Here is a 12,483-nt window from a genome sequence, read left to right on the forward strand (position 1 = left end):
AGGTCAGAATGGGTTCATCAGACCCAGTGTGTGTCCGGCGAAACCTCGTATGAATCTGATCTCAGGTCAGAATGGGTTAAAACTGGGAAAGCATCCGTGTCACTTTACATTTTAATCAGCCTACATTAACCATTATTTTATATACTTTGGCTGTTCAAAACTAGCATAACTACTGTACAAGCTTTGCAGATCTGCTATTTTTGAAAAATAATTGTGAAAACGTGTGCAAATCTTTGAATACATCCTTCAAATCTTTGCTTCTGGAGGTCCCTGGAACCAAACTATTTTGAGATTGTGGGCTTTCCAAATACATATGCTTGACATGTTTGACACGTTTGACAAGTTTGACAAGTTTGAGAACCACTGATATAGAAACTGATGTTTCCGAAAACAATTGGGATTCAGAAGACATTTGTAGAATCAACCTCGGGTCTTATAATGGCTTAAAACAGCACTTGGCTTTCAACACTTTTCATATCAAGGCGGTGAGCTGACCACCGGAGCTGAAATAACGTTGAGCGGTGGTGAGTCAAAACAGAGAGAAGGGCTGGAGCGGTGGCGGCGGCGGTGGTTTGCTCTTCACCGTGGCTCAGTGACGTCATGTTGTAGTTCGGTGGTCACCTCGCCACCGAAAATCCAGACTATGTATGAGCCTTAACACACTCAAGGACCACTGGTGGTCCCCGGGCCACTGGTTGAAAACCACTGGCTTAAAACAAACAGAACATGAGTGAATCAATTTGATTGAATGGTGATGTGAGAGTGGGGTGGGGGAGGGTGGGTGGAGGGGAGGGGAGGGGAGGGGAGGGGAGGGGTGATAGTACTATGTTTATAAGGAGGCCTGAGGTGGTGCAGGTATATCAGTGTGAGAGGAGAGCAGGGCTGTAAACTAAAGTACCGTAAGACTAGTTTAACTACAATTTTTAGTTTTTTAGTTTTCCTTTTATTGCTTTACTCGAGCGTTTCTAATGTTCAATACTTTTTCTTCCACTCAGACTATACAGCCAACCATCCATCTTCAACCTGCTTGATCTGGAATCAGGCTCCCAGCAGCAGCGGGAACTATAGTTCCAACAGAGAGATCCTAGACTTCCTTTCCACCACATCTCATCTACAGGTAAATATTGTACTTTTACTCCACTCCAACAGAAAATAGATCTACAAGCTCACAATGCCACTTTCACATGGAACAAGGAATGGTCGGAAGGCGCAAACGTGGTGTGTGTATTACTATTATTCCACACTGTAGTTTAACTGAGACACTATAGGCTACATTATGCAATCCTGTACCTCCACTTCCCTCAGGTGTGTGTGTGTGTGTGTGTGTGTGTGTGTGTGTGTGTGTGTGTGTGTGTGTGTGTGTGTGTGTGTGTGTGTGTGTGTGTGTGTGTGTGTGTGTGTGTGTGTGTGTGTGTGTGTGTGTGTGTGTGTGTGTGTGTGTGTGTGTGTGTGTGTGTGTCTATGCCACCATTATGAGACTAAGCCTAGTCCTGAGCACCGTGGTGTCACACGAATACTGGACAACTCGCCCCGGTGCTTGCCCGTTTTTCCTCCCGGAATTTTCCCCAGTGAGGGGGATAACTTTGTAATATGCTATTGGCTGTTTGTGTTCTTTTTGGAAAAATATAAAAATATACTCCTGTGGAAAGGCTATATTATTTGACTTATATTGAACCTATAAACAATTTAGTATTATTTAGTATATGTAAGGTTTTGCCCCCTCAAATGGTACCTCGTCAGATAATCCCCACATATCCTACAACAACTTCTGTGAACAGACTTCACTGTAGTAGCTTTTCATAAATTATATTTGTACTTAGGCTGTCTGCTGTCATGAAAGTTTATAGTTAGAGAAATTCAAAGTCCAGCCGTCTGCTGTCCAGCCTCTCCCACCCCTCACTGGGGAAAATTCTGGGAGGAAAACAGAAACGGGGCGAGTAGTCTTGTTACCGTGTCACACGACTCGTGTGAACGAATATGGCTATCAGAGACGCTGCTGAGTGACATTCTTGCATGCTGTATCGTGATTCCAAACACGTGTCATAGGCTTGTGATTGTAACATAACTGCACCCATACTGTTTGTGTCCTTTTAAAGTGTGGACCAAATAAAATAATTCAAGTGTGTGTGTGTGTGTGTGTGTGTGTGTGTGTGTGTGTGTGTGTGTGTGTGTGTGTGTGTGTGTGTGTGTTGGAGGGAGGGGTAGTTTCACCTTGCGGGTGGGACACCATACCGTCTGACAGCATAGAGAGGTGTAGTAGTGGTCGAGAGTGCATATAGTTTCCGTCTGGTATCAGAGTAAAGCTACTTAAAGGTCTGGTATCTTTTCTGCACGTGTGAGGTGCAAGCGAACGCTGTCGTGTGTGTGTGCGTACGACATGTGTACAACATGTATGCGTGTCTCTCCTTTACGGGGCCTGGTTGCCGCTGTGCTGTTCTTCGAGGGATGATGCGTTAAAGGTGTGGAATTTTGGACAAAGATGCCTGACTGTACATTGTGCTGTTTGCATTTATGTTGCCTAATACAATATTCAATCAATCAATCAAAAAACAAAAAAAAAGGCTACTCCTCAAATGTGCAAATGTTGGCTACATCCCGCATCCTTAAAAAGTCTTAAAAAAACCGTCTTGAATTTAATTTCTGAAATTGAAGGCCTAAACTGTCTGGAATTGTAGGAGTTGGGACATTACATTTGGTCTAGAGTGCTTTGCTTTAGTTGTTTATTTCCTTCTCCCATCCGTAGCTGTTATTTTCCACATTAATGGTATTATCTTTTTTTTCTTTTTGTTTAACTTTTAGAGGTATTAAAAAAATCACACTTGTGTGAAGTGAGGGGCATCTTTTTTTTGCTTTTGTATACGTCACAGAGGAGGCTGCAGCTCCTTTCTTTCCTCTATGGATTATCCGGTGCCGTTTCAGTTAGAGCTGGGACTCGATTAAAAAAATTAATCTAATTAATCAGAGGCTTTGCGATTAATTAATCTAGATTAATCGCATTTTAATCGCATATCATTATTTGACCCGAGAACAGTGAGAAAGCAATTTTTTCAAATGGATTTTGGTATACTAGTGAATCAATGAATAGTGAATACATAAGTTTAAGCAATAAAACATTGTTTTTGTAGTAATAGGCGTAATAATTATTTATTGAATAATTGCACACAACTGTGCTGTAATCCATCGGATACTTGGTGCGCAGGTCCGTCTGAAAACTGTCCAGTGACAACGTTCCGCGGTGAAAAACATAGTGCGATTAAAATGCGTAAATATTTTTAATGCATTAATTTTTCTGTAGTTAATTAATCGTAATTAATCGCAATTAGTCCCGGCCCTAGTTTCAATTGACTGTTTCTTGTGAAGCTTTTTCCTCTTGTGTCTTAAAAATTCATCTTGTTGTGACTCATTTTTGTTTCTTTATATGAAACAAAATTAGTTACAACAAGATGCATTTTTATTGTCCTCATGACGTCTTACGTTGCCATTCACTGACATTAACCCATTCTGACCGGGCACCCATTTTGGTGTCGGCATCATGTCATGCTTTAGCTGTTGAAAAATAGCAGATCTACAAGCTCATAGCGCGCCACCGAGTGGCGCGCTACGAGCTTGTAGGTCTGCTATTTTTGAAAAATCGAAGAACGACTGACATTTCTTAGAATCTGATCTCAGGTCAGAATGGGTCAATCAGACCAATGTGTGTCCAGTGGAAACCTCGTATGAATCTGATCTCAGGTCAGAAGGGCTTAAGTTGACTGTGTAAAAAGTGCAGAAACCCTGGCTGGCTGGCTTGTGTTTTAGAGCTTGATCAGAGGGTATGCTATTGATCAGAGAGTATGCTATTGATCAGAGGGTATGCTATTGATCAGAGGGTATTCATTCTGTGTGGACGTTCCTGTTGAGGACATCATTCTCAACATGACGATGGGCTGGGCTTTAGAGCCATGTGTGGACATTCCTATTGAGGACACCATTCTGTGTGGACGTTCCTGTTGAGGACATCATTCTGTGTGGACGTTCCTGTTGAGGACATCATTCTGTGTGGACGTTCCTGTTGAGGACATCATTCTCAACATGACGATGGGCTGGGCTTTAGAGCCATGTGTGGACATTCCTGTTGAGGACATCATTCTGTGTGGACATTCCTGTTGAGGACATCATTCTGTGTGGACATTCCTGTTGAGGACATCATTCTGTGTGGACGTTCCTATTGAGAACATCGTTCTCAGCATGACGATAGGCTGGGCTTTCCAAGTGGAGTTGTTGGCTCACACAAGCATTGTCAAGGACATTTGAGAAGTAAACATTTAATATCGCTTATTATGGAAGTATATTTTAGGTATGTTTAGTAATTCTTCTCCATGAACTGTGTGTGTTCTGCCTATAATATAGGACGTAACCTAGGACTTTGAAACTGCATGTCTAGTGAGAACTCACATGATTGTTTACCTCCTTTTGTTTGTTTGCTCAGCTGTGACTGTTTCTTCAGCACATTATCTGACCTAATCAATTAAAGGACCACTTCACCACTTTTCAACCTATCTTCATATAATAGGTCCTCACTAATGATCATGATAAAATGGCGCCTCGGTCTGTGTCTCATAGGAGGGCTGTGGGCAGTTCAGAAACCGTCTTCCAGTGACATCATCAATAATAATAATAATAATAATAATAATAAACTGTATTTGTATAGCACCTTTCATACATAAATGCAGCTCAAGGTGCTTCACAGGGCAGGACACAAAAATAGAATACAATAAAACACAAGTAGTTAAAATGATACAACAATGGCAAAGAACAAAATAGAATATAATAACATAAAACAAATAAAAACACCATGCACATGCAGCAAATCAGTCAGGACAGGGTAGGAACGTGCATATTAAAACTCAACTAAAAGCAAGAGTGAAGAGGTGAGTCTTGAGTTGAGATTTAAAAATGTCTACAGAGGGTGCGTGTCTGAGCTCGTATGGTAGTTTATTCCAGGCTGTTGGGCCGTAGAAGCAAAAAGCTGCCTCACCATATTATCTTTTTTTGTGCACATTCTTTTAGGCACTTCAAGTAGGCCAGCATTGGAGGACCTGAGGGGGCGGTTGGGGACATATCTAGGTAGGCAGTCACGGAGGTACGGAGGTGCAAGGCCATTTATGGATTTATAAACAAGTAAAATCATTTTAAAATCAATTCTAAAAACCACTGGGAGCCAATGCAGTGATGATAGAACTGGGGTGATGTGTTCTCTCATTTTAGGTCTAGTTAACACTCTAGCAGCCGCATTTTGAACAAGTGCGGCTTGTTCAAAATGGGGAATACAAGCTAATAAAAACTGCAGGCTTTCTAGTCCTGAAAAGTGGCAATGTGACAATGGAAGCCATCGTTCTCACGATAATGAAAATCTAAACATTTTTGTAAAAAAAATCTTGTTTAAAAAATAATCTGCCTAATGATGATGTCACTGGAAGACTGTTTCTAAACTGCCCACAGCCCTCCTATGAGACACGGACTGAGTAGAAAGAAATACCATTTTATCATGATTATTAGTGAGGACCTATTATATATGAAGATAGGTTGAAAAGTGGTGAAGTGGACCCTCATGGTACATGTCTGTTTCCTAGTAGTAGCTGTGGGCAGGTATAAAAACTGTTCAATGAGCCAGACTGGGTTTCCATTACACATTGACAGGTCATGTACGTCTTTGGCTCCTTACTCGAGTAAAATCACTCGTACGTTTGTCTGAATTCTTGTCTTGCCTAATCGCCTCATTTGCCCTCTCTCTCTCTCTCTCTCTCTCTTCCCCCCCCCCCCCCCCCCCCTGCAGCTGTAGACGGTCTAAACTATGGGTCAGTTCCTACCCAAGCCGCTGCAGGAGAAGGAGAGCGCCCACGGCGAGGGCAACGGGCTGCGCTACGGCCTCAGCTCCATGCAGGGCTGGCGGGTGCAGATGGAGGACGCCCACACGGCGGCGGTGGGACTCCCCGGGGGGCGCGCCGACTGGTCCTTCTTCGCCGTGTACGACGGCCACGCCGGCGCCCAGGTGGCCAAGTACTGCGCCGCCAACATGCTGGAGCACATCCTGTCCCCCGAGGAGGGCAGCGGCGGCCACGGCGGCTCCGTGGAGGACGTGAAGGACGACATCCGCTCGGGCTTCCTGAAGATCGACGCGCGCATCCGCAGCCTCCCGGAGATGAGGCAGAGGCTGGACCCGCTGCAGGGCCCCTTCCTGCTGCAGGGCCCCGAGGCGCCGCCGGGCCCCGAGCCGGAGGAGGAGGAGTGCGGCATCGACCCCGAGATCCTGGCCAAGTACCCCCAGATGGGCCCCCAGCCGGACCGCAGCGGCTGCACGGCCGTGGGCCTGCTCCTGGGCCCCGACCACCTCTACTTCATCAACTGCGGCGACTCGCGGGCGCTGCTGTGCCGCGACGGAGCCGTGGCCTTCGCCACCACCGACCACAAGCCCGTGGACGCGGGGGAGATGGCGCGCATCAAGAAGGCCGGCGGCCACATCCGCGAGGGGCGGGTCAACGGCGGCCTGGCCGTGTCCCGGGCCCTGGGCGACTACGAGTACAAGGCCGTGGAGGGCAAGGGCCCCACGGAGCAGCCGGTGAGCCCCGAGCCCGAGGTGTGCGACTGGAGGCGCGCGGCCAAGGGCGACGAGTTCGTGGTGCTGGCGTGCGACGGCGTCTGGGACGTGATGTCCAACGAGGAGCTGGTGGAGTTCGTGCGCTCGAGGCTGCTGCTGTGGAGCGACCTGGAGAAGGTCTGCAACGTCCTGTTGGACACGTGCCTGCACAAGGTATAGGGAGTATACAATACACATATTGTTTTAACCCATTCTGACCTGAGATCAGATTCTAAAAATGTCTTTTTTACATCCTGACAGTTTTCTGAAAAAGCTATGTTTCTATGTGTCAGTTCGATTTAAAAAAATATAGCAGACCTACAAGCTCGTAGCTCGCCACCAAGTGGCGCGCTATGAGCTTGTAGATCTGCTATTTTTCAATAGCTAAAGCATGACATAATGCTAACACCAAAAGGGGTTCCCCCCAGAATGGGTTAAGAATATATATAGGCCCAGGCCGTAGCGTAACGGTCTGGGCACCGGACTGGTAATCCAGTCGCAGTGTGCCGCGGGTTCGACTCCCGGACCCGACACGGCCTTTACTGCATGTCATCCCCCCATCTCTCTCCCGTTTCCTGTCAGCCTACTGTCTGTCCCTTCAAAAAAATCAATAAAAGGCGTAAGCCGCAAAAAAAAAAAAAAAAAAAAAAAAAAAGAATATATATATATATATTGGTTGGCTTCTGGATTTCAATATTGTGATATGAGACTATATCCCAGACTATATTAAATTGCTTATTTAGCAATGTTTCGCAAGCGAGTTGCAGCCGGAGAGAGGCAGCATTAGTGCCTCTCCTGGTCGAATGTCGAGTGAACCGAAGTCAGTTGGAAAATCTAATTGCGACATCCGACCAGGGGAGGCTCTAATGCTGCCAAAGCTTGCCATGTAAGCGATTCAAACGCTCGCTTCAACCCGTAAAAGTCAATTCACAATTTCACCATGAATGAAAGATGATGCATATTATGTTTCTCTCCGGGTCTGGTCCTCCAGGGCAGCAAGGACAACATAAGCGTGGTGCTGGTGTGTTTCCCCGGAGCTCCTAAGGTCTCCGAGGAGGCCGTGAAGAAAGAGAAGGAGCTGGATAAGCACATACGGAACCGGGTTAAAGGTAAGGCCGGCCAACAGGATACATCCGTCTAGAATCAGGGATGTCAAACTCAAATACACGGTGGGCCAAAATAAAGAGAATTGGTAGAAGTCACAGGGCCGGACTGTGTTTCAACACACGGGCACCGCGGTCAGGAGGACGTCCCAGGAAAAATAGCAAAAAAGTAAATGCATTTTTTAAACTGAAAATTCATTATTATTAAGCTCAGTTTCACTGTTCTATGATCCTCACAAAGCAGGACTTTAGTAGTATTATGGTGGTCCGTGCAATTATACCAGAGGGCCAGTTCTAATACTAATTAAATATCATCCAAAGATAATTCATTCACGGGCCTGATTTGGCCCCCGGGCCTTGAGTTTGACATGTATGGTCTAGATACTGCCTAAAATACTGGTATATATCGCTATCGGCGAGTATGCCACTCTATGCCGATCCGATGCCACGTAATTGCACGTAATCTTTCTGATGATGATATCATTGATATGTAATTTGCAGTAAATCAGTTATTTTGTAGTAGTTGCTGTTGCACTACTGTTTTATACTCTTCCTGTGCACAATTAGTAAAATGTTGTTATTTTTATTTTATAAGCACCCCATAACTCTGAAAGTACAAACACGGGTTCATTTGGTTCCATGTTGTGTACGCCCTCAGAATTAGGCTACAGAACTGTAAGAATAAGGAACCCTGAGGGTCACTGGTCCCCACTTTAGAGAAGCACTGTGCTACATTTGTTTAACCCATTCTGACCTGAGATCAGATTCTAAAAATGTCTTCTACATCCTGACAGTTTTCTGAAAAAGCTGTGTTTCTATGTCATATCTACACGCTCATAACCACTGACATAGAAACATAGCTTTTTCAGAAAACTGTCGGGATGTAGAAGACATTTTTAGAATCTGATCTCAGGTCAAAATGAGTACTGGTGTCAGATCTGTATCAAACGATACACAAGTTATGGGACTTCGGAATCGGTATCGAGAATTGAAAGAACAATTACCTGAACCTGACTTTGTTGATCTCCAATAGACTTTAACGTGTGTTGGTGTGTGTGTGTGTGTGTGTGTGTGTGTGTGTGTGTGTGTGTGTGGGGGTGTGTGTGTGTGTGTGTGTGTGTGTGTGTGTGTGTGTGTGTGTGTGTGTGTGTGTGTGTGTGTGTGTGTGTGTGTGCGTGTGTGTGTGCGTGTGTGCGCGCACAGAGCTGCTCAGTGTGGATGACCCCCCTGACCTGCATAATGTCTCGATCGCCCTCTTCAAAGACAACCTCCCCAACCTGCCGCCAGGGGGCGGTATTGACAGCAAGTGAGTAATGCAGCGTTGGAAAACCCACTAAACCCACTAAACACAATACAGCACATACACAATATGAGACACACAGAAACAAACATTGATCTACCAATCCCAGCGTCTGATATATACAGTACTGATATACTGGAGAGTAAAAAAACCTCATTTTCATTTTATGCATTTTTAAAACAATCAAACAAACACAGTCATGTAAGAAATTCACACCCGTGTGAACTGAGTGGTGCAACTCCCCCCTCCTCTTCTCTCTCTCTCTCTCTCTCTCTCTCTCTCTCTCTCTCTCTCTCTCTCATTAGCAGGCAACAGTGCAGCACTAATACTATCTCTCTGTTTCTGGCACAACAGCGCCCCTACTGGTGGTCAGTCATACTGGTGCTCATGAACACATACATAGGTGAACACGGACATTGCTGTTCCTTGAAGTGGTTGCACCAGCACCACTCAAAAATAGCTGATCTAGAAGCGCACAGCGCAGCGCAGCGCACAGCGCAGCGCACAGCACAGCGCACAGCACAGCGCAGCGCACAGCACAGCGCACAGCGCAGCGCAAGCTTGTGTTTTCACTAGTTTAGGCAAACCGTCTAATCTCTCTTTTGGGAATCGTAAAAATCCTAAAAGATTCCAACCTTTATGTGCATACATACAGATATACATGTTGTATATGTCCTCCAAGAAGTGACTAAGTGTGTGTGTGTGTGTGTGTGTGTGGTCGGTGTGTTCACAGATACAGCGTGATCGAGGCCGCGTACAACAAGCTGATACCACCCAAAGAAGAGGAAGCGGTGAGTTCTTGACTCTTCTCTCTCAACGTGTGTGTGTGTGTGTGTGTGTGTGTGCGTGTGCGTGTGCGTGTGTGTGTGCGTGTGCGTGTGTGTGTGTGTGTGTGTGTGTGTGTGCAAAGGATAGAACGCTCATCAACACAATGGACAGCAGTTTGTTGAGGAATTCCACATTGCTGACATATTTGGTTTGATGACTTCAAAGGCCTCTCTTGCGTCATCATCAGTTATGCAATAGCAGTTCTAGCAGTCGGTATATATCATAACCTGCTGGCTGTCATCTGTATTAGAATAATATCTGAGAACTAGAACTGCAAATATATCTTTAACTCTTTTGTATTCTGTTAACCAATTAGTTGTGTTTGGTTAAAGGAACACTTCACCCATTTTGGGCGGGAGCCCCTTTTGGTGTTAGCATCATGAAAAATAGCAGATCTACAAGCTCATAGCGCGCCACCGGGTGCAGAAGACATTTATAGAATCTGATCTCAGGTCAGAATGGGATAATCGGTGGCTTTACATTCTGTCTACTTTGCTCTGTGTCTCCTAGGCAACGGAACCTCCAAAGGAATCAAAGGAACCTCCAAAGGAATCAAAGGAACCGCCAAAGGAATCAAAGGAACCTCCTCGGGAAAACGGAAAGCCTGGCGATCCCAATCCGGTTGAGAAGCCCACGCTTTAATGATAATCGATTGCTGATGCATCTCGATTTCAGTACATGATTTCTTTTCCCCCTCACTGTTAAGAGGGCGCTCTGTTTTTCCTTTGTTTTTGGCCAATGGGTTCCCAGATTGCTGTGTGACTAATAAACAAACTGCTTTATAATTATCCATTATTTGAAAATAAAAACAAACAAACAAAGAGATATTTCTCCCTGTCATTTTTGACATTTTGTGATCGATTCATAATCGTCCATGTCCGCATTATAGAGGATGACGTTTTATCGGGATTCCATGCACGGGTCCCGTGGGATTCCCGCAAAATGGGATTTAAAATGTGTATTAATCCCGGGAATTGGGACGGGAATGAAAAGTGCATGGGAGCGGGGCTGGAGCGGGAATGACATCGACTAGCCTCATTATATTACATCAGATGAACTGTTCCTGGTGCCGGAAAGCTTTTCCGGGAATCTGGCCGGCGTGGCGTTCTGCCGTGTGGGCGGAGCTTCATTTCCATCCGCCAGCGGTCTAAAAACCCGGAAGAGACGCCCACAACGAGCACGCATGGAATCCCAAGTGTGCTTACACCCATATAACCACAAGCTGCATGAACATGTGGTGGAGAAATTACTCACGTTTTAACCCATTCTGACCTGAGATCAGATTCATACGAAGGTTTCCGCCGGACACACACTGGTCTGATGAACCCATTCTGACCTGAGATCAGATTCTAGAAATGTCAGTCGTTCTTCGATTTTTCAAAAAATAGCAGACCTACAAGCTCGTATCGCGCCACTCGGTGGCGCGATATGAGCTTGTAGATCTGCTATTTTTAAATGGCTAAAGCATAACATGATGCTGACACCAAAATGGGTTCAGAATGGGTTAAAGTAAAAGTGAAAAGTAAATGGCCGGAATTAAAACCATTTACTTGAGCAAAAGTATTGGAATGAAAATTTGCTTAACCCATTTTGGGCTGGGACCCCTTTTGGTGTTAGCATTGTGTAATGCTTTTAGCTATTGAAAAATAGCAGACGCTTGTAGGTCTGCTATTTTTGAAAGATCGAAGAACGACTGACATAGAAACATAGCTTTTTCAGAAAACTGTCAGGATTTAGAAGACATTTTTAGAATCTGATCTCAGGTCAAAATGGGTTAAAGTACCAAAAGTAGAAAGTAAACCATTATGCAGAATGTTCCATTTCACAAGTTTTCAAATGTATATAAAATCAATGTTAAAGATATTTTAAAACGGCAAATAAGCTCACAAGGTGTCGCACAGACTTGCACTGTGGTGCATTGTGAGCTTGTAGATCGGCTATTTTCAAATGGCTGAAGTGGGTACGTTTTGTAATAATCATACAAATCTACAAAAGTAACTGACGTTTTCAAATAGATGTAGTGGAGGAAAATACAATATTTGGACCGGAGATGTAGTGGAGTAGAAGTAAAAGCATTTGAAATGGAATTACAGTAAAGTAGAAATACCTCAGAAGTGTACTAGTACAGTACTTAAGTAAATGCACTTAATCACTTTCCACTTTCCAAGGAACAATACAGTTGTGTACTCTAATAATAAATAATAATAATAATACAACTTTATTTGTATAGCACCTTTCATGACATGAAATGCAGCTCAAAGTGCTTTACAGAGCAATGGAGAAAAAAAAGAAAAGAAAAGCAAGGCATAAACACCAAAAAACAAGAGCAGTAATGCAATACAGTGAGGACATGAATAACACATAATACAAGATCAATTAAAAGCAAGGGTGTAGAAGCTGAGCTTTAAAAATGTGTACTCTAGGTCTAGTACAGTGGTTTTCATATCAAGGTTCATACAGTGTACTCTAGGTCTAGGACTGTTTTCTTTTTTTTATATATATATTTTTTTATCCCACGATTTTGTAACCCATTTTTCACCCCTGTGTCAATCATCTAATGTGATCCTGGGCTCTACACACCCTCCACCAACCTAGTCCCCATATATGGGGGACAAGGGGAGACCAACCTAGTCCCC

At 44.4% G+C, this 12,483-nt stretch overlaps 1 protein-coding gene across 2 annotated transcripts; it reads left to right on the forward strand.

Moving 5' to 3' along the window:
• The first annotated feature begins 980 nt into the window (after positions 1–980).
• LOC310861317 (protein phosphatase 1A-like) lies at positions 981–10,569 on the forward strand. Of its 2 annotated transcripts, none has more exons than XM_083768729.1 (6): positions 981–1,117; positions 5,816–6,790; positions 7,608–7,725; positions 8,923–9,025; positions 9,753–9,811; positions 10,380–10,569. In XM_083768729.1, exons 2-6 carry the CDS (start codon positions 5,834–5,836, stop codon positions 10,487–10,489), a joined length of 1,347 nt encoding a protein of 448 aa, XP_083624855.1. In that variant the 5' UTR covers positions 981–1,117; positions 5,816–5,833; the 3' UTR covers positions 10,490–10,569. The 2 variants fall into 2 exon arrangements, with proteins under 2 accessions (XP_083624855.1, XP_083624854.1); XM_083768728.1 differs by having other exon boundaries at positions 9,753–9,810; positions 10,358–10,569.
• Positions 10,570–12,483: the final 1,914 nt, after the last annotated feature.

This window comes from Protomyctophum parallelum (assembly GCF_964188405.1).
Source record: "Protomyctophum parallelum genome assembly, chromosome: 7".
Lineage (NCBI taxonomy): Eukaryota > Metazoa > Chordata > Actinopteri > Myctophiformes > Myctophidae > Protomyctophum > Protomyctophum parallelum.

Bases quoted from the DNA above. Each gene is read 5' to 3' on its own strand.
- LOC310861317 (XM_083768728.1), top strand. From the start codon at position 5,834: ATGGGTCAGTTCCTACCCAAGCCGCTGCAGGAGAAGGAGAGCGCCCAC. The intron at 6,791-7,607 runs GTATAGGGAGTA...CTGGTCCTCCAG, and splicing joins TGGACACGTGCCTGCACAAG to GGCAGCAAGGACAACATAAG. The intron at 9,026-9,752 runs GTGAGTAATGCA...GTGTGTTCACAG, and splicing joins GGGGGCGGTATTGACAGCAA to ATACAGCGTGATCGAGGCCG.